The 20,815-nt window shown below is 49.7% G+C and overlaps 1 protein-coding gene across 1 annotated transcript; it reads left to right on the forward strand.

Moving 5' to 3' along the window:
• The first annotated feature begins 6,866 nt into the window (after positions 1–6,866).
• LOC116899598 (intestinal-type alkaline phosphatase 2) lies at positions 6,867–9,941 on the forward strand. Its single transcript, XM_032901543.1, has 11 exons — positions 6,867–6,933; positions 7,017–7,133; positions 7,243–7,358; positions 7,505–7,679; positions 7,757–7,929; positions 8,307–8,441; positions 8,523–8,595; positions 8,719–8,853; positions 8,927–9,118; positions 9,356–9,469; positions 9,556–9,941. Exons 1-11 carry the CDS (start codon positions 6,867–6,869, stop codon positions 9,939–9,941), a joined length of 1,683 nt encoding a protein of 560 aa, XP_032757434.1.
• Positions 9,942–20,815: the final 10,874 nt, after the last annotated feature.

Below are 20,815 nucleotides of genomic sequence, written 5' to 3' on the forward strand. Positions count from 1 at the left end.
GAGGAGAAGTCCCAGGATGCTTCCCAAGAAGTCAGTTGGTTCTTAGACCCAGTAACCCAAGGGGGAGCAAAGCAAGAGCTCATTAAGGCCAGGTGTGTGGTGCATGCCAGAGTCCCAGCACTCAGGAGCCTGGAGCTCCAGCTAGGTTATATGTCCAGAAGGTAAGTTATTAATACCAAAAGAAAAAAACTTTAGTAGATTTTCCTCCTTTCTTCCCTCCCTCCCTTGCCTTCCCTTCCTTCTTCCTTCCTTCTTCCTTCCTTCTTCCTTCCTGTCTGTCTTACTTCCAACATGGTCTCCTGTATCTAACTGGTATCTAACTCCTGATGTAGTCGACAAAGGGTGACCTGGAGCTGATCTTCCTGCCTGTGCTTCCTGTGTGCTGGGATCACAGATGTGCACTGCTAGAGTATATGTGGTGTTGGGGACTAAACCCAGGGCTCCCTGCATGCTGGGCCGACTACCTACTGAGCTGTATCTCCAGTGCCACCCTCCCTCCTGGTGTGTTTGAGGTTTGGGGGAGGGCAGGCTGTAAGAAGGCAGATTTTCATGCTATGTCAGCAAGTTCTGAACTTGTGTTTGAACGCCTAGTCCTCTTCTAATGATGCTATTTCAGGAGTGTGAAACCTTTGGAACTTAGGGCCTAAGGAGTGGATCTAGGCCATGGGGTGAGACTTGAGGCTTATAGCCCAGGCCTGATTCAGGTCCTTTCTCTGCTTCCTGACCTGCCATCATCTGAGGAGCCTCCACCACACACTCCGGCCAAGACAAACTGTCACACCTTCCTGCCAAAGTGGATTGTATGCCCTTAAGCCCAGAGCCAAACTAAGCCTCTTTGCCTTTAAACTGTTTCTGCTACTGACAGCCATGAACATGACAGCGGGAGCCAGGACTCTCCGACTGTGTCCAAATTCAAAAGAAAAAGAAATCGTGTCAGGTGCGGTGTCACATACAAAGGAGAGGCAGAGGCAATCAGGTCTGTGAGTTCAAGGCCAGCCTGATCTACATAGCAAGTTCTAGCCCAGTCAGAACTACATAGTGAGACCCTGTCTCAGGGGAAAAAGAAGAAAAACAGACCTGCTTTGTTAAGGGTAGTCCTTCCTGTGATCTTACAGCCCTTAAGTGTGGCTCACTGGCAGAACGATTGCCACGCACAAAACCTCTAGGTTTGCTCCTCATACCACAAAAAATAAAATAAAAATATAAAAATAGGGGGCTGGAGAGATGGCTCAGCGGTTAGGAGCACTGACTGCTCTTCCAGAGGTCCTGAGTTCAAATCCCAGCAACCACATGGTGAATCACAACCATCTGTAATGAGATCTGATGCCCTCTTCTGGTGTGTCTGAAGACAGCTACAGTGTAATCCCATAAATAAAAATAATAAATCTTTAAAAAAAAAAAAAAAAAGAATTCAAGGTCATCTTTTGGCCACACAGCAAGTGTAGGCTTAGTTCTATGAGACCTCTTGTCAGTAGGGGCTGCATATGTAGCTCAGTTGATAGTGTTTCCTAACATACTAAGTCCTGAGTTGGATCCCCCACTGTGTAAACTTGACATGGTGACATGTCTCTAATGCTAGCAACTAGGAGGGAAAACACAGGGAAGTTTGAGGTCATCATCAGCTACAGAGTAAGTATGATGTCGGCCTGGGCTAAGTGATTCCATCTCTCTCAAGGTAAACAAACGTAAATTGAGCCAGATTTGAATGTAGCCGCGGGTAATCCCAGCACCCATCAGGTTGAGGCAGATGGACTGTCAAGAGTTAAGAGGCCAACCTGGGCTACATAGCTACGATGAAGCCAGTCAAACCTGTCTCAATTAGCCAAAAACGAAGAAATAATAAACAAATGCTAGCAAAAATACTGGACTCCATAACTCATAGACTAGAAAAGATGTACAAGTAGGGGAGTGTGGTTTTCTATTCCCAGTCTGCTTCCCTGGTTTATAACCCAGTCGTGCTCCTGCATGGCCCACACTCCCGTGAGTGCAGTCAAACTCAGCTGCTGTTTCCATCCCTTGATGGGCTATTTGAATATTCACAGAGGGAGTCTATCCCATCAGCACCTCCAGTCAGTGCGCCCCTGTCATGGTCTGTGTGGTTCGTGTTAGGGAAGCTTTTCCATCCAGGGCCAACACTGGGATGCTGGTCAAGCCATCAGGAAACATGTTTCCTGGCGAAATCAAGGAGCTCAGGTGCTGTGCTCATGATAAAGGGACCCAGTAAGGAAGACAATGGCACCACTCTTTACCAAATCACCTCTCATCTCGTCGAAGGCTGAAAAGACAGATATGCTTTAAACCTGAAAGTGACAAGGTGCTCCATCCATCCTGTGTCATACACTCAGCCACACAGAAGAGTTCCGGACCCGTACTCACTGGAGCAAGGCTCCAAAGAATTACATCAAAAAACAATTCCCATCCAAATGATAACAAAATATTCCATTCCATTGACACAGTGTCTAAGAAATGACATTTTCGGACAAAAGGATGGATTAGTAGGTTAGGGGTTAGGGATGGAGGAAAGGGTAGGGGAGGCCAGTGAATGGCTTTAGAGGGGTCTTGTGGGTTTAGAGGTGTGGTGGCCATGGTGATGACGGGAACCCACTCAGGTAGTGAGGCTGAACAGAAGCTGGGCGAGGCAAAACACAGCCGTACTCCCCACTCTGGGGCAAGTTCCCAAGGGTCAGGTGCCTGGACTCCATTGTGCGACACCCTGTGAAATAAGAAGGAAAAGAGGAAAGAAAGGCAGGAGGAAAGGCCTGGAGAAAGTCTCCGTGGTAGAAAACCCACGTTGGGTTCCCAGCACCCAGTTCAGGTGACTTCACAATGGGGTGTAAACACTCAGAGGGATTCCGCACCTTCCTCTGGACTACACAGGCCCCGCGTGTACATACTTATGCACAGACACGCATAGCTAAAAGTGGAAATGAATATTTAAAATAAAGGAAGGAAGGGGGGGCTGCACATCCCCGCACAAACTCACATAAATAAAACTGGGGGCTTGGCCACAGTGTCTGGGGATTGTGTCACTGGGACTAAGATAAGTCCCCCACATTTTCTCCCAGCACCTGGCAGTCAGTTCACCTCATTCCTTACAACTGTGAATAGGACTCTACAATTATGCCAACATTACAATTTCAAAGGGGAATAGAGGCCAGCAAGATGACTCAGCAGGGAAAGGTGCCTGCCACACAAGCCGAATCCAACACCTGGAGCCTACATAAAGGTAGCAGGAGAGAACTGACTGCACAGAGCTGTCCTCTGACCCCCACATGGCAGGAGTGCACACATGTGCACACACACAGACACACACAGGCACACACAGATGATGGTGATGATGGTGGTGATGGTGATGGTGGTTAATAGTGGTGATAGTGGTGACAGTGATGGTGGTGATGGTGATGGTGGTGGTAGTGGTGGTAGTATTGATGGTGGTGATGGTGGTGGTGATGGTGGTTGATGGTGGTGGTAGTGGTGATAATGATGGTGATGGTGGTGATGGTGATGGTGGTGGTAGTGGTGGTAGTGGTGATGGTAGTGATGGTGGTGGTGATGGTGGTTGATGGTGGTGGTAGTGGTGATAATGATGGTGATGGTGGTGGTGATGGTGGTGATGGTGATGGTGGTGGTAATGATGGTGATGATGGTGGTGGTGATGGTGGTTGATGGCGGTGGTAGTGGTGATGATGGTGGTGATGGTGGTGGTGGTGATGGTGGTGATGGTGATGATGATGGTGGTTGATGGTGGTGGTGGTAGTGATGATGATGGTGATGGTGGTGGTGATGGTGATGGTGGTTGATGGTGGTGGTGGTAGTGATGATGATGATGATGATGATGGTGATGGTGATGGTGATGGTGGTGATGGTGATGGTGGTGATGATGGTGGTGGTGTGATGATGATGGTGATGGTGGTGGTGATGGTGGTGGTAGTGATGGTGATGGTGGTGGTGATGGTAGTGATAGTGATGATGATGGTGATGGTGGTGGTGATGGTGGTGATGGTGACTGAAAATAAGGGAAGGAGGAAGCTAAATAATTTGAAAGGGAATTGTGTGTCATAGCTAAGTCCCTCTGATAGCACTCACTGTAAGGTCACGAACCTTCACCCTGCAGCTTGGTTGGGTTTTTTCTTTTTTATTATTTTTAATTAATTGATTAAGAGCTTGCCCCGTACCCAGTCACCTCTGAACTTTAGCCAAGGATTTTCCTCTCCCAGCACAAAGAAATACTTAAGGACATGAAAACTCTAATTACTCTGATTTCCTCATTCAGTAGTGTACCATGGATAGAATTATCATTGTTCCCATAATTATTGTAGGGCCATAAAATCATTGGTTGATAAACTTGAAAAAATTAATTCTCCTAGGACAGCATGCCGACAGGAAGTAGAGGGAGTGGTTAGAGCTCAGGCGGGAGGCAGGGAGGCTCACCTAGAGGTCTGTCCTACAAACGCAGTGTTAAGGACCTCATGTGTCTGGGCAGCACATGGCCAGGTGTCCTGCAGAGAGGAGACACTGAACCCATTAGAGAAAATCTCCTGTCTCTCCCATCCCCCAGGCCCTGGCTATAGATCATCCGTCTTTGCTTTTTCTTCTTTCTTTTCATGAACCTCATTAAACAAACTTTTTATACTTTGTTTTTAAAGATTTTCCTTACACCCCCCTCCCACCAGCCATTCTTATTTTATGTGTATGGGTGTTTAGGTATGTATGTCTGTGTGGGAGGCGTGTGTGTGTGTGTGTGTGTGTGTGTGTGTGTGTGTGTGTGTGTGTGTGTCTTCAGAGGTCAGAATTGTATCTGATTCCCCTGGAATTGGACTAACAGATGTTTGCATGCTACTGTGTGTGCTAGGAACTGAATTGGGGTCCCCTGGAAGAGCAGTCATCTCGCCAGCTCCTTGTTTTATTTTCAACCACACGTAGGTGTGTACGAGAGTGCATGTATGAGTGCAGGTGTCTGAGAAGCCATCAGGTCCCTTGGAGCTGCAGTTTCAGGGGTCTGTGAGCGACTGATGTGGGAGCTGAGGGCCGAACCTGGATCTGGTGTGGGAACAGAGTATGCGCTTAACCTCCGAGCCATCCCTCCAGCACCTCCCCATTCTTAAGTACACAGGAAACGTTAGGTCTCTTGGTGGTGCCTGAGCAAAAACAAGGAGGCAGGGCTTGTGCCTTTGTGATGGGCTAATGGCACTTAACACAATCTCCTCATGGCTCATGGGAGTGTGGCTGGGGATCCCCTTGGCTTTGACTTTGGTTTGTCCCAGTTGGGTCTGAGGTTGTTTTGGTGGTGGTCCTAGTGTTTTGCTTATGGTCTGGATCTGGAACCCAGGGTCTTAGGTATGTATGCTAGGGAAGCAGCTCTGCCCTGAGCTGTAGTGGCCCCTCCCCACCTCTGCTACTGAGCCGTATTCCCACCACCCCCATCTCTTATCTCATGTTGGCTTTTAAAATCTTATTTATTTATTTATTTATTTTTGAGGCAGGGTCTCACTATGTAGCCCTATCTGACCTGGAACTCAGTGTGTAGACCAGGGTGGTCTCAAACCCACAGAGATCCTCCTGCCTCTGCCTCCCGAGTGCTGGGATTGGAAATACTCACCACACTGGCTTTTAACTCACTGTGTAGCCATGGCTTCCTTGAACTCCTGATCCTCCTACCTCCAACTCCTGAGTTCTGTAACAACACTTGGCAGATCCCTTTCCTTTTCAGGCTAATGATGTTCAGTTACTTATAGGAACCGTTTCTTGTTCGTTTATGCAGTCATCCACCCAAGCACACTCAGTGCATAGCGTCGTTTTCCGTTGCAACAGCAAAGGATGGTGAGGATCACATTTAAATCGGGGGTTTGGAGGTCCAACGCCCTGGCCCTCATAAGGGCTTGAGTCTCACGGAGTTCCTCCTCACTACATCCAATGGTGAATATATCAGGAGAGGACAAAGAGAAAGATCCCAAGGGAGCCAGAAATGGAGGAGAGGCCAGTCTTGGTCTGTCATTATAACCTCCTCTAGTAGGGACTAAGTAGGATCTCATGAAAAATACCTTAACTCCTTCTAAGAATATAGCCTCAAATGACCTAGTCACCTCTCCCTCCCATCACCTCCCAACATCATCACCACACCAGGGACCAAGCCTGCAACCTGTGCACCCAGGAACGGACTCCATCCTTATTCAAACCATAGCACACAGCTGCTCTTGTTGGAGGCCACCATGCAAGGTTTGTCTCCACGTGGAAGACAGACGTCTGTCTGCAACCCCATTTTAAACACACAGCACAGAGAAAACATCCCAAGTACTTGCCCAGGTCAAGCTTAACGAGAGGCCAAGTGGACAGCAGGGCACTCAACGTGCCTTGTTTCTTTTGACATTTGACTCCAGGTATCAGGAAGCCAAACAAAGGCCCCTCATCCAAGCCGTGTCCTTCCAGACCCACCTCCAGCACCCAGAACAAGCCTAGTTCCCCTGGCTCTCAGGAGCAAGCGTGATTGAGAGACAGGCATTGTGAGCAAGAAGTGGGTACGCACCGTGGCAGCATGAGGCACAGGCAAGAGGGTAGCTGCATACTGCATAACGCCCCTCCCTACTTGGGGAGGACACCTAGTGCTCACATGGAGCCTGCTCTGTCAGGACCCCCAGCCCAGGCTGCTGTAGACACACCCTGCCATTTTCCTCCAGCAAGCAGGAGTTCAGTTCAGTTCACAGGGCAGGGGCGGGGCCAGCATGGCCACTTCGATCCAGGGGAGGGGAGTGGGGTTGTTCGGTTAGGAACAAAGTCTTCCCCTATTTAAGTCCAGGCATTCTGTGCTTTTGTTGATCCCCTGGTGTCCCAGCTCCTCGTCTGCTGCAGCCCCACCACCAGACCCAGCCATGCAGGGCGCCTGGGTGCTGCTGCTGCTGGGCTTCAGGCTACAACTGTCCCTTAGCGTCATTCCAGGTAATGAGGCTCCTTCAGACGCAGACCCCATTCCCACCCATGGCCCTTCAGTCTGACCCTTCCTCTGCTATTCCCTTGGCCAGTGGAGGAGGAGAACCCGGCATTCTGGAACCAGAAGGCAGCCGAGGCCCTGAATGTTGCCAAGAAGCTGCAGCCCATTCAGACGTCAGCCAAGAACCTCATCATCTTCCTGGGTGATGGTGCGTGAGGCCTGGCCACCCTGGGACCCCTGTACTCCAAGTACCCAGGGCCACTGGTGGGTACAAGCAGGCCTTGGGTTTCAGTTCTGATGCGGTTCTGCTCCTTCAGGGATGGGGGTGCCCACAGTGACAGCTACTCGGATCCTAAAGGGACAGTTGGAAGGTAATCTAGGACCTGAGACACCTCTAGCCATGGACCACTTCCCATATATGGCTCTGTCCAAGGTGAGTACTGAGACACATCTGGAATGTGAGGAAGAAGCTGACGGGGACCCAGGGAAAGGGTGGCAGAGAAAATGACCAGCCTCCAGGCTTGGGTGAAGAAATAAATGTCTGCTCTGAGCCCAGTTGGGTGGTATCTCTGTCCCCAGACATACAGTGTGGACAGACAGGTCCCAGACAGTGCAAGCACAGCCACTGCCTACCTGTGTGGGGTCAAGACGAACTACAAGACCATCGGTGTGAGCGCAGCAGCGCGATTTGACCAGTGCAACACCACATTTGGCAACGAGGTCCTCTCCGTGATGTATCGTGCCAAAAAAGCAGGTGAGTCAGAGCCAGGCTCAGGGATGGGGGCAAGCCCGGGGTACTGGATGTCTCACCTTGACCTTTGCCATCTTCAGGAAAATCCGTAGGCGTGGTGACCACCACCAGGGTGCAGCATGCATCTCCAGCAGGCACCTATGTTCACACTGTGAACCGCAATTGGTACGGGGATGCGGATATGCCTGCCTCTGCACTGCAGGAGGGCTGCAAGGACATTGCTACACAACTCGTCTCCAACATGGACATTAACGTGAGGGATAAAGGGCAAGGGGGAGGGGGGGGAGGGAGGAGAGGGCAAGGGGAGGGAGAGGAGGGCAAGGGAGAAGGAGGGAGGGGAAGGGGAGGGAGGGAGTGCAAGGGAAGAAGGAGGGAAGGAGGAGGGGAGGGGAAGGGGGAGGAGAGGGGAAGGAAGGGGAAGGAGTGTGGTTAGGGAGGGGAGATGCAGGGAAGGGGAGAGGTAATGGAGGAGAGGGGGAAGAGGTGGTCCCAGGCAGCCTGTACACTGAGCTCCCTGGATCTTCTGGAGTCTCTGAGGGCTGGGTAGTTCCCACACACCAGGTGTGGAGCTGGCTCGAAAAGGAGGCAGAGGCCCTAAAGCTCACCTTCCTTCATCCTCTCTGACCACAGGTGATCCTTGGTGGGGGCCGAAAATACATGTTTCCTGCAGGAACCCCAGACCCTGAGTATCCGAATGATGTTAATGAGACTGGAACCAGACTGGACGGCAAGAACCTGGTGCAGGAATGGCTGTCAAAGCACCAGGTGATGGGGTGCAAATTAATAGTGATACAGGGGAGACCAGGGAAGGACTTTGGGCCTTACCAGTTGTTTATGTCCCCCTAGGGTTCCCAGTATGTTTGGAATCGCCAAGAACTCATTCAGAAGTCCCTGGATCCATCAGTGACATATCTCATGGGTAATGGCCCCATACTTCCTGAGGTGGAACACCTCAGATGGCAACCACTGATCGTGTGTACACGTACCACGACCCCACTACCAAGCTTGGCAGTCACCATCATTTTTTGGTTTTGTCCCCCAGGCCTCTTTGAGCCTGTAGACACAAAATTCGAGATTCAACGAGACCCCCTGATGGACCCATCTCTACAGGATATGACAGAGGCAGCCCTGCATGTGTTAAGCAGGAACCCCAAAGGCTTCTATCTATTTGTGGAGGGTGAGTCTCCAAGCTCCCATGGAAAGAGGGGACAATGGGCAGGGACGGGTTCAAGCACACTGGCTTCCTGCAGGGGGCCGGATCGACCGCGGTCACCATCTGGGCACAGCTTATCTGGCGCTGACTGAAGCTGTGATGTTCGACTCAGCCATCGAGAAGGCCAGCCAGCTCACTAGTGAGCAGGACACTCTGACCATAGTCACTGCTGACCACTCCCATGTCTTCTCCTTTGGTGGCTACACACTTCGAGGGACCTCCATCTTCGGTAGGTTGGGAGACAGTGACAGGTGTTTGTGTTTGTTTGTTTGTTTGTTTGTTTGTTTGTTTGTTGTGTCAATTACATACCGAACTTCTGAGCTGTCGTTTCTCTGTTAAACGGACAGAAAGGGCACCTGCCTTGTGGGAAATCTAGCAACGACTGAACCCACTGGCCAGGCAAAAGGCGGGGCTAGTCTAAGCATCAGTCCTTGGTAGGACAACGTGTCTGTCTTCCTCCATGCAGGGCTGGCTCCCCTCAATGCTCTGGATGGCAAGCCCTACACCTCCATCCTGTATGGCAATGGCCCAGGCTACGTCGGTACAGGGGAAAGACCCAACGTCACCGACGCTGAAAGCCGTGAGTGCGGTAGCGTAGCTTGCCTGAAAGTCGAGCGGAGGGGACTCAGGTCAGAGATCCTCTCCCTGAACATCTTGTCCCTCCAGATGACCCATCATACCAGCAGCAGGCTGCTGTGCCGGTGAAGTCGGAGACCCACGGTGGGGAGGATGTGGCTATATTCGCACGTGGCCCGCAGGCGCACTTGCTACACGGAGTACAGGAACAGAACTACATCGCGCACGTCATGGCCTTCGCAGGCTGCCTGGAGCCCTACACCGACTGTGGCCTGGCGCCCCCTGCAGAAGAGAACAGACCAACCACCCCGGTCCAGAACAGCACCACCAGCACCACCACCACCACCACCACCACCACCACTACCACCCCGGTCCAGAACAGCGCCAGTAGCCTGGGTCCAGCCACCGCCCCACTGGCCCTGGCACTGCTGGCCAGGGCACTGATGCTACTACTGGGGGCTCCTGCTGATTTCTAAACTCCAACTCAGCCAGGGTCCACCCACCAGGTCCCCGCTCTCTCACCAGGTCCTTCTGCTCCCTGACCTCCCACTAATGTCTCCTCATGGTCCCCTCCCCAACTGCGCCCTTACCCAGTGCTCCCTGCATGCTGGCTGTGGGCTCTACCCCAGGATCCTCTCGCTTTCTTCTAGTGGCCTCAACGCTTAGCCCTACATAGGGTTGCAGCTTCTAGGCCCCTGCCCAGGCATTCACAAGGGAGTGATCACCTCTGAGGTAGCAGCCAGCCTCAGATCCCACAGAGCTAGCTCCTTCCCAGACAGCATGACCACCACAGCTCTGAGGCTCGGACCTCCCGGGACAGTCCCAACTCTCCTTTTGCCCTCATCCACCAGCCCCTAGCAACACAGGATTCCAGCAATAATTTGTGGAGGAGTAAACATGCATCTACCCATTGATTCTCTCTCCAGGCTTGGATCCATCCCTGCAGGCTCTGGACCCAGGACTAAGACATAAGGAAGAGGCTAGCTTCTCATCACTCCTCAGTCTAGTCTGCTGGCAGGCAGCAAGGCTGCTGTGCTGGCTTCCCCTAGCCAGCCTTTGACACAGTCCTTCCTCACCATCACTGGGCCAGGTCCACACTCAGAACCCTTCATGGGCCCAGCCACACCAATCCATAGAGCGGAAGCTTCTGGAGTCCTTCAGCCCTTCCACGTCTTTCACTCAGCTAGGAAATGCAAGGAGCTGTATCCCCCACCACCACTCCCAGGTCATCTCAGGCTGCACCTAAATTTCTGAACTGAGAAAAGTCCCTAGCTTCCTAGGTCTGCATTCCCCCGGGAGAGACGGGCCAATAATAAAGTATTGTGCAATACGATAACAATAGTCATTTCCTGTTTCTTCAGCTCAAAACCAGAGCCTAGTGCCTCCTAGGAAAGTTGCTCTACCACTAAGCCATATTCCCATCCTCTAGTAACATCTCCTTCCCTCCCCGTCCCGCTCTCCCTCCCCCTCCCCCTGAGACTCTATAGCCCAAGCTGCCCTCAAATTTATGGCAACCCACTTGCTGCCGTCTCCCAAATGCTGGGATTTTAAGCGTGAGGCACACTCCCGGCATTTTAGTAGGTCCTTTGCAGAAGGAAAGACACGTGGACCACAGGGTTCTGGTGGGGAGGGGTAACACAGCCTGCTGAGCAAGAATCCCTAATAGAGTGAAGGCCTGAACCACAGGGCCCAGCGGTGCAAAGGCCCTGAGGCAGCAGTCAGCTGAGGAGGTTACAATGACTGGGTCTACGAGGGTGGCTGGGATGAAGGATGCAAAGCTAAGGCTTCCAGGAGCTGTTGAAGGAGAGAGAGAACTGGTGCTGGGCTCACAAGCCTTTGAATAAGAATTCAGGACGTGGTACTTTGGCTGTTGCTGGGAATATGCACTCTTTCCCCCCTTTTTTTCTGTTTTTGTTTGTTTGTTTATCTGGGGGGTGTTGTTTTCTTTTTTTCTTTTTTTTTTTGAGGGGGGGACTTGGAGTGTGTGATATCTAGATATAGGAACTGGTCAGCCAGAGGGGAATGTACCTCCCCTAATCATCTCTGACTTGCGTTGGGAACTTGGTGGATTCCCCCCCCCCATAGTTCTCTTTCCCTGACCTAGCCAATGAGGACATTTGAAAGAATTACGTAAAGGTGGGTTTAGCTGTGTTTCCCAGTAAATTCTGCAACACTACAAATTTATTTGTACATTTATGAAGGTACAAAAAACACACTTTGCTCCCACTAGTAATATTAGGGAGATTGGATATGTTTCCTTGTTTGCTAAAATCTTGATTTAACACTGGGAAACAACAATTTGAAGTCTTGGCTCTTGGAGTAGTTTATTTCAATACAGGATTTTAGTGGCTGTCGTGAAAATATGGGAGCTGAATGGAAGAAGGCATCGTTAACGGAGCTGCCAGGACCATCATACTGGTTTTTAAATTCCACCCACCAATTATGCAAGGCTTTTGTTTGGCTCCAGCTGATATATTTCTGTCTTCCTGGGTGTCAGTTAGTTGCTCTTTCAACACAATGGAGTGCCATTACACGTTTATGTTTTATAAATTTGTCCAAAACCCAAGGACCTCTTCATTTTCAAACTTGTGGTTTTAAAAACCAGCCCATTCTGGAATTAGCTGTTGGGTAATAGATGCTCAACTCTGTGAACGTTTTGAAAAGTACTAGATTGTGTGCGTTAAGGAGGCGAGTTTTACGGTGCATGGAGAGAATACCTGAATTTTGAAAAGCAGATTAGATTAGTCTTTACTTACAAGTCTCAGGTGTGAGTACAAGGACTTTATTGGTCACACATTGCTGGGAGACCAACAAGATGGCTCAGCACATAAAGGTGCTTGCTTTACGATGCAAGTTTGATCTCCAGAATCTACATGTAGATAAAAGGAGAGACCCAACTCTACAACATTGTCGTCTGATTGCCACAAGAAATCTATGGCATGCACACACACACAGAGAGAGAGAGAGAGAGAGAGAGAGAGAGAGAGAGAGAGAGAGAGAGAGAGAGAGAGAGAGAGAGAATAAGTACAAGTTTTTTGTTTTTTTTTTTTTTTTTTCAAGACAGGGTCTCTCTGTATAGCCCTGGCCATCCTGGAACCCACTCTATACACCAGGCTGGCCTTGAACTCACAGAGGTCTGCCTTCTTCTGCCTCCTGAGTGCTAGGCTTAAAGGTGAGAGCCACCACTGCCCAGCAATAATTTAATTTCTATAAATACATCTTTGGCTGAAGAATCAAGTCTTTGTGAGAAGACTTTTCAGGAACTGGACTAATGGCTAGTGATGAGAGCATTTGCTGCTCAAACATGAGGGCCAGAGTTCAGATCCCAGTACCTGAATAACAAGCCAGACATGGTCTCACACGCCTGTAAACCCCAGCACTAAGGAGAACAAAGCCCGGAGGATCTCCAGAGCTTGGTGACTGTGAGTTTCAGGCTCAGAAACAGACTGTCTTGGAGGATAAGGCAGAGAAATACTAGAGGAGGCCATTTAATACTCTTCTGGCCACTGTGAATGCTCTTACATGTACCTGCACCCATGCAAAGAGAATCCTGTTCAAATTTGTTGTCAAGTTCTCCTTCTCCACTATAAGACTTTATTCAAGATTCAAAGATGGCATTCTATGACTTTTTCGTTGAAGGGACATCTTTACTAAAGGGTTGCGAGCAGGGAAAGTACATTCCCTTTTTGCAAGCTTTTTACCAAGTCCTTAAACAAGACAACCCTTGTTGCCTTAGTAAATGTTGGCACACAAATTTTGAGTGAGAGCCAGGCATGGTGGTATAGCCTTGGAATTGCTAGCACTTGGGAGGCTGAAGCAAGAGGATAGCCACAGGTTCAAGACCAGCTTGGGCATCATAAACCAGCTGGGAGTATAGAGTGAAATACTGTCTCAAAAAAGTTTTAGAAAGGGAGAATGAGGAGGAAGAGGAGGGAGAGGGGAAGGGAGGCAGAGAGGCACAGAGGAGGGAAGTAGTGGTTTCAGCTATAGGGAGGCTGAGGTAGGAGGGTTTCTTGAGCTCAGGAGCTCCAGATTAGCTGGGGCAGCACAGTGAGACTTTGTCAGCAGGATCGGTGATGTGGCAGGAAAGGGGTGGAGAATCCTCAGGACACCTCCTTCTAGGACTTTGCCACAATTATTCCTGACTCATTCTCTCCAGTCTAGAAAGCTTTTGAGGCCAGACCCAACCACGTCACCAAGAGTCACAAAGATTTCGATCTAATAGGACAATCTTGCTTTTATAAACTTACGCCACACCTCCTACATCGATGTGTGCCTGCAGGGCTATAATTGTGGACTGAAGAGTGGGGTGGGTGACTTTGGAAGCCACCTGAGCCCTGACTGTTACCCAGAATCCTTTTTAAAAATCCTTTCCCTCTGGTTCTTCCATCAGCGTAACTTCTACCATGTTCCCCATAGGCCACTGCTTTTATTTCAACAAGGCGTTTACTGCGGGCAGTATATCTTCTCTGCTGTATCTTGTGCATTTCGTGATTGGAAGAGAATCCGGCAGATACCTTAAGCTGAGGAACATCTGTACTCTCAGTCAACTGTATAGCAAACCTCCCACACTGGGTAATTTTCTCTAATATTCGTCCTTCCAATCAACGGCGGTGTTTCCCCCATATCTTTCAGGAGTATTTGCTGACAAAGATATGCCTTTCGGTTTGTCGACAGATCATTTACTGTTCATTGTTTCTGCCATTTTTACTGCAGCAGAAAGAAAAAGTGTTTGCCTGGTGCTAGGTGGGGTTTTTTTTTTTCCCCTTTTCTTTTCTTTTTTGTCTTATGCTATTATGTAAGAAACTTTACAACAGCTTTCCAAATATTTATCCTTGCTTAGGGAAATATCAAAAGTACTGGGCTGAGAAGCACATAGCTCTAAACATCGTCAGGTAAAAAAAAAATTACAGGGGTTTGTCTTCATGTTCTGAAGGCTGTTTTTAAACGTCTGGTGAACCGTGAGTATTTTATGTTGTTGTTGCTAGATATCTCAAGGCACCCACGGCTAAGGCTGTACTACGAAGGATGGGAGGGGGTGTTTCAAATAGTACTTTAAAAACAGTATTTAATATGTGTGTGTGTGTGTCTGTCTGTCTGTCTGTCTACACCCACACAAATGTTCCTATGGTGCACTTGTGTAGAAAGATGCATGTATGTGCACATGCATGTGGAGATCAGAAAAGCCTCTCAGACATTATTCTCAGGAGCCATTCACTTTTGGGTTTTTGGTTTGTTTTGTTGTTGATTTTTATTTTTATTTTTTAAAGACAGAGTCTCCTACTTACTGCGTAGCTCACCGAGTGGACTAGATTGGGCGCCAGTGTCCCCAGGGATCCTCTGCTCCACCTCCTGCATGTACACATGTGTCTGGCCTTACCTACTTATATTGAGCTATCTTCCGGCCCACGTTTTTTGTTTGGCTCGGCTTGGCTGTTTTTGGACAGAGTTTCACAGTCCAGGCTGGTCTTGAACTCTTGAACCCCCTCCCTCCATCTCTCAAGTGCTGGGATTACAGGCATATAGCACCATGCTGGGTTTATGCTGGGTTTCTACTGGGGATCAAACCTACAGCCTTACACAGCCTCGTCAAACATTCCCCCTACTGAGCCACATCCCAGCACTGAAGTTTGGCATTACTTATGAAGCCTGACTATTCCTACCACAGGTTGTCCACTGACAGGGTTGTGACAAAACATAGGACAGAAGTATACCTGAAGATACTGTAGCACATAGCGGGCACTCAGGAGCGCCTGGTGCCCTCAGCCAAATCTCTAAGGGCCAGATAACTCCCTATGATAGTGGTCACCTTGCCCCAGACACAGATCTGCCCCAGGCCGGGCCAGAGGCCACTGCAGGCTCTCACTTCCTGTCCCCACTCCCAGAGTCCCTCCAAGCATTGACAGCTGGTATAGAAAGTGCCACAAAGGGGAAAAAACGGGCACAGCTGCCTCAGCCACTTGGGAAGATTCAGGCAGGTGCCAGGTGTGCCCTCCTCTCGCCCTTGCCGCCGCCGTTGCATCTGATGTAGGTCCTGGAAACAGGTGCCTCTAGCATTAGCATTTGCGTGACAGGCTCCCAGCCCCTTGAGGAAGCTTCCCACCAGCCTCCCACCTTCCAGAGGCCTACAGAAGCTGTGTGGGCTTTCCCATCACACCCCTGATCAAAGGTGGCCCCAGGGCCTACTTATTCCTGCTGTTCCAAGCTCCCATGTTTGCTAGCAGCACACACCAGCCTGCAGCACCTGCAAGCGGCTAGAAGTTCCCCTTGATGTAACCTTGCCCACTGGGGATGTCAGCCTGCAAGCATCGAGCTTTGGCATGATGCCAGGGAACCCAAAGGGGGAGGAGCTTGCTGAACTGCCCTTCAGGGAAGAAACGGTCTTCCCCTGCCCCGGGAGTGAGACCCCCCCCCACTGACCTTAAAATGGGGGCCACCGGATGGCGATATGGTACTCTGGCACCTTTTACATCATGTTTCCAGAGTCTCACCCCTGGCTGGCATGGCATCTCAGACCTTTACCACGGCCAGAGCTCCTCAGGTAAAAGGAGAATGTTCCCCTAAAGAGTCTTCCTCGCTTTCAGACATCACCTCCCAAGTCCCTGACAGCAGCCCCTGCGACGGTTAGGTCCCACAGGAAGATGGGAGAATTTTTTTCCTTATTTATGCAAAGTATAGACAAGGAGAGATGCGCCTTTACAGCTCCGTGTGACAGCAGCTTGGGGATTTGAGCTGCCTGCCGGCCCAATGAATCAGCTGTGAGCGGCTGCCAGAGGCTCGTGCATCCAGGCAGCAGCTGAGGTCGTGGAAGCCTGGCGCCTGCTTTACGGTCCACAAGATGAGCTCATGCTGGACTCTAGCCCGCTTGGGACTGAACCCAATGCCCCATACATCACTCTAGGCACCTTGAACCCTGTACTGATTACAGCGGTGGCAAAGGCGGGGAGGAAGGGGTATCCACTGTGATCCGCCAAGTGGATTTATTTCTGCTTCACCTGAACACACCGTCTGGCAGAAATGTGACTTGAGCTGGGGAATCTGTGGTAAAATGAGGCACAATGAAAGCCAGCTATGCCCACCATTATACCACCAGCGCACGGCTATGCTGCACAAAGATAGCAGAGTCTGGGAGCTATAACCCATGGAGTATACAGGAAGTCACCTCAGAGGTAGGTTACACGTAAACAAAAGCGGAGGGTCCCCACCTCAGGAAACCTCAGAGGCTCCAAATGGGCCACAACTCATGCCCGATGGCTAAGTCCGAACAAAGGAGGAGGGTAGTTGGCAGACAGGGGGTAACACCTGTGAGGGAAGGGTGCTGTGGTTTGCCTTAGATAAAGGAAGAAATTATGGTATCGGCCGTGGGGAGCAAGGACACCAGATGTGGGCTCCAGATCATCACAAGGACTATAGGAAAGTCTGCGTGGGGTCAGGACAACCATTTCTTTCAACAGGAAAGGGAGACAAGAGTCCTCAGTCCTGGTGGTACTGCAGGCAGGGCCCACTGACTGCCTGACGGGTGAGGCCGAGATCCGTGCTCTTCTGTAAGGCTGCCAAGGTCCCTCGGTCAGTTACATGCCATACAAATCCATGGACTTCAAAGCACAATGACAAGTGAGCTTCTGAGGCAAGGACCTCCCTGGGGAGGATGGGCTGAGTTTCTCATTGTCCTGAACCCTTCGCGAAGCATATGAAGGAATTATAAATAGCATGATTAGCGGTGGATTTTTCTCCATGAATTCTCCCAAGGACCACCTCCTGCAGATCAATTGCTGTTCAGTGGCCTAAACTTGAACAGCGGGCTGATTCCAAAGCCCAGAGAGTCCTGGCTTCCCACGAAGCCCCTTCATAGACCCTGTGGGTTTGGAGGTAATAGAAATGTCTGTGACCCTTTGCCAAGGGAGCAGGGAACAAGGGGGGAAACACTAATTCAAACAGAAGCTCTCCTCTTGTAAGAGGTGGGAGAGAACTAGTTCTTGTCTCTACAAATAAATCTCTCACTGGTTCAGAGGCCATGGGGACGAGAGGGGGGGCTGGGCTATGAAGTCTGGCCACCGTCCTGCCTTGCCCTGGCACGGGGTGGCTCCAAAGGACAATGGGTGGGCAGGGAGTCCTCAGCCTCTAGACAATCTGGGGCCAGCACGAAAAAGAAATTGCTCGTTTGCTGTCCCTGTCTCTGTGTGTGTGCGTGTGTGTCTTTCTGTCTCTACCTCTGACTCAGTCTATCTCCCTGTGTATGTCTTTCTATCTCTACCTCTCTTTGTCTCTGCCTCTCTCTCATTGTGTGTGTGTGGTGTGTGTCAGTGTGTGTGTGTGCATGTGCACATGTGTGTGTGCATGCGTGTGTGTGTCTGTCTGTCTGTCTTTCTGTCTCTACCTCTCTTTGTCTCTGCCCCTCTCTCATTGTGTATGCATGTGTGTGTGTGTGTGTGTGTGTGTTTGTGTGTGCATTCATGTGGAGGGTACCTATGTGAGGGGGCACACATGCCTATGTACACAACACATTAGGAGAGGTCAGAGCACAAACTCTCAAGGTAATCCACTTTTTGATCGGGGTGGTTCTCTCGTAGGCCTGGTACTCTATGCTCCTTGGCCTGCAGCCTTCTGGCTATCTGGCCCTCTCTGCCTGCCTTCTTGTCAGTGGGATTCCAGGTGTGCCACCATGCCCAACTTCTACATGAATTCTGAGATTCACACTCAGACCTTTGCATACATGCGTTTTGCCAGCTGGGGAGAACATTTTCCCTGTCCCTTTTTTTCTGAAGCAAGGTCTCATGTAACCCATGCTGGCCTTAACCATATCACTGTGTGGCTAAGGATAGCCACAAATTCCTTTCACCTGGCCTCTGTTTCCCAATGTTGGAACTACAGATGCATACTACCACAATCTTTATGCAGTGCCGGTGTAAGGAGAAGTGGGTGTCTAAAGCCATCTTGGGAAGGTCAGACGGAAGAGACAGAGAGGCAGGACACCTCAACAGCTACACAGGTCATACGCCTTTAACTCCTCTAAGAACTGTCCCTTCTTCAGGTTTGGAACTGTCCCATCTTATACATGTGGTGCACTACAGACAGAAAAGATTGGGTATGTATATGTACATAATATATATGTATGTTTATATGTGTATGTATATGTGTATGTATATGTATATGATGTATAGGTATATTTATTGTATGTGTATGTATATGTACACATATGTATGCTTATATGTATGTGTATATGTATATGTATATGTATGTTTATATGTATGCATATGTATATGTATGTATATATGCATGTGTATATGTGTATGTATATTTATGTTTATATGTAGGTATATATATGTATTTATATGTATATGTGTATATGTATGTGTATGTGTATGTATATGATGTATATGTATGTGTATATGTGTATGTATAGTTATGTTTATATGTATGTGTATATGTATATATGTATGTGTATATGTATGTTTATATGTATGTGTATGTATATATATATACATATGTATGCTTATATGTATGTATATATGTATATATGTATATGTATTTATATGTATATATACATATATTTATATATATGTGCATAGGGGTAGGGAGTAGAAAGGGCCAGACCAAGCCCCCTGGTGTCCATCCCAATTTTTATGTGGAAGACCCTCACTTCAAATACATTTGCGGGTTGGGGATTTAGCTCAGTGGTAGAGCGCTTGCCTAGGAAGCGCAAGGCCCTGGGTTCGGTCCCCAGCTCCGAAAAAAAAAAGAACCAAAAAAAAAAAAAAAAAACATTTGCAATAAGGTTCAAGCAAACTTTAAAACGTGTCACCTAGGGTCTTTGGCACTGGGGCACACCTGATGTGCTAGACATCTGGAACAGCTCAGGAAGTCAATCACGGGGATAAAGAGACCTAAATCTGAGCCTCTCTGAATGTGTTAGAGCAGCCTGGGCCTCACTGGCACCAGACACTGGCCATTGAGGGTGTCACATGACTCTCAGGGTCACCAAGCTGGAGATAGATCCATTCGGGATGTCCCATCCAGATATCCTTGTAGCTAGCTCCAAATCCTTTCCCACTTGTTCAAAGAAATATCTCCCACCATGCTGAAAAGTATCCCAGAATCCCTGGCCATGAGGTCCCAGAGTTGAACTCATACTTGTGGACCATTCCTGGCAGCCATGATAAGGCACAGCTGAGGTAGGGTACTATGGAGATGCCACACTGGTGAGGGAAGAGGAGGTGGTCGTGTGTGGGTCTACCACATGTGGCAGTGAGCTAGTATTAGGGGCACTCCTCACTCCTATGCTGCTAGGAGCCCAGAGAAGGTAGCTATCTCCCACTGGTCACACAGCAGTAACTCCTGGCTCGAGGGCCAGTCACGAAGATAGATGGTGGAATCAGATTCAGTCTAGAAAAGCCCAGGCAGCTGATTCCAGGAACTATTGCTGGGAAGAAGAGCAGCCCTGGGCACGTGGACATACAGGTGGATGCCTGGACGCTGAAGCGAGGCCCAGTTAGAACATCTCCAGCTCCTTTATTTCCCTGCTATTAAATGCTTAGCGGAGGCCTGTGTTTGTCCTCCCAGTGTGCTGTTTTGAGTATACCTGCTGAGAAGATGAGCTCACTGGAGACAGTCCTATCACCACCCTTCTGGGCTTCTAGACTCCTGTCATTATGGCTTGGAAGGGCCTTCGCAGCTGCACTGATGCCCCCCCTCACCCCAAACAGAAAGGAACCTAAGGCAGGGGCTTCAGTGCTGTGCTGGGCTTATGTGAGCCCCTCCACCTCAGGATATCTAATCAGTCCCCAGGACCTGCCATGGCCTCTGCTGTATGTGGTTTCTTAACAGAAAACATGGAAAGAGTCTGGACACCTGAACACAAGAGGACTCGGAAGCCAGCAGGTGACCTGTTACTGTGTCCGGGTGTTTGGGTCGTGTTGAAGGCATTCATAAGAGTCTATCAGCAACAACAGTGTGGGAGCTAGCGGATGATACTGGGCCCCAGATTACCTACTTCCGGAACCATCTCTAGCTCAGGAGATTCATGTCTTCTCCCAGCACCACACTGATAGCCTCAGCAGGGTATGGTTGTAGCAGGGAAAGCCTGGCCTACTGCCCTGAGGCCTTCCTGGGCTGCATCCACAGTGGCAGAAGGAACTGGACCTCAGCTGGGGAATTTTGGTAGTGACTTGGAGACTGGGTCTGGAGCCCCAGTTCTCCCTATACCTAGGCCAGAAGGGTGGGGTGAGTCTAGGAGATGGGGGGGCAGGTCTCAGACATCAGTACCTCAAAATATCTCACAGGTGGTGGCAAGTGTCCTTCTACCCAAGCTTCCCAAGGGGCATGGTATGTATGTACCCAGTCCAGGAGAAAA

This window comes from Rattus rattus, chromosome 4 (assembly GCF_011064425.1).
Source record: "Rattus rattus isolate New Zealand chromosome 4, Rrattus_CSIRO_v1, whole genome shotgun sequence".
NCBI classification, from domain to species: domain Eukaryota; kingdom Metazoa; phylum Chordata; class Mammalia; order Rodentia; family Muridae; genus Rattus; species Rattus rattus.

What these genes read in the sequence shown, in the direction of transcription:
- LOC116899598 (XM_032901543.1), top strand. Translation starts at nt 6,867, where the DNA reads ATGCAGGGCGCCTGGGTGCTGCTGCTGCTGGGCTTCAGGCTACAACTG. An exon ending in CATCATCTTCCTGGGTGATG is followed by an intron (nt 7,134 to 7,242) that starts GTGCGTGAGGCC and finishes CTGCTCCTTCAG; the next exon opens with GGATGGGGGTGCCCACAGTG. An exon ending in ATCAGTGACATATCTCATGG is followed by an intron (nt 8,596 to 8,718) that starts GTAATGGCCCCA and finishes TTTGTCCCCCAG; the next exon opens with GCCTCTTTGAGCCTGTAGAC.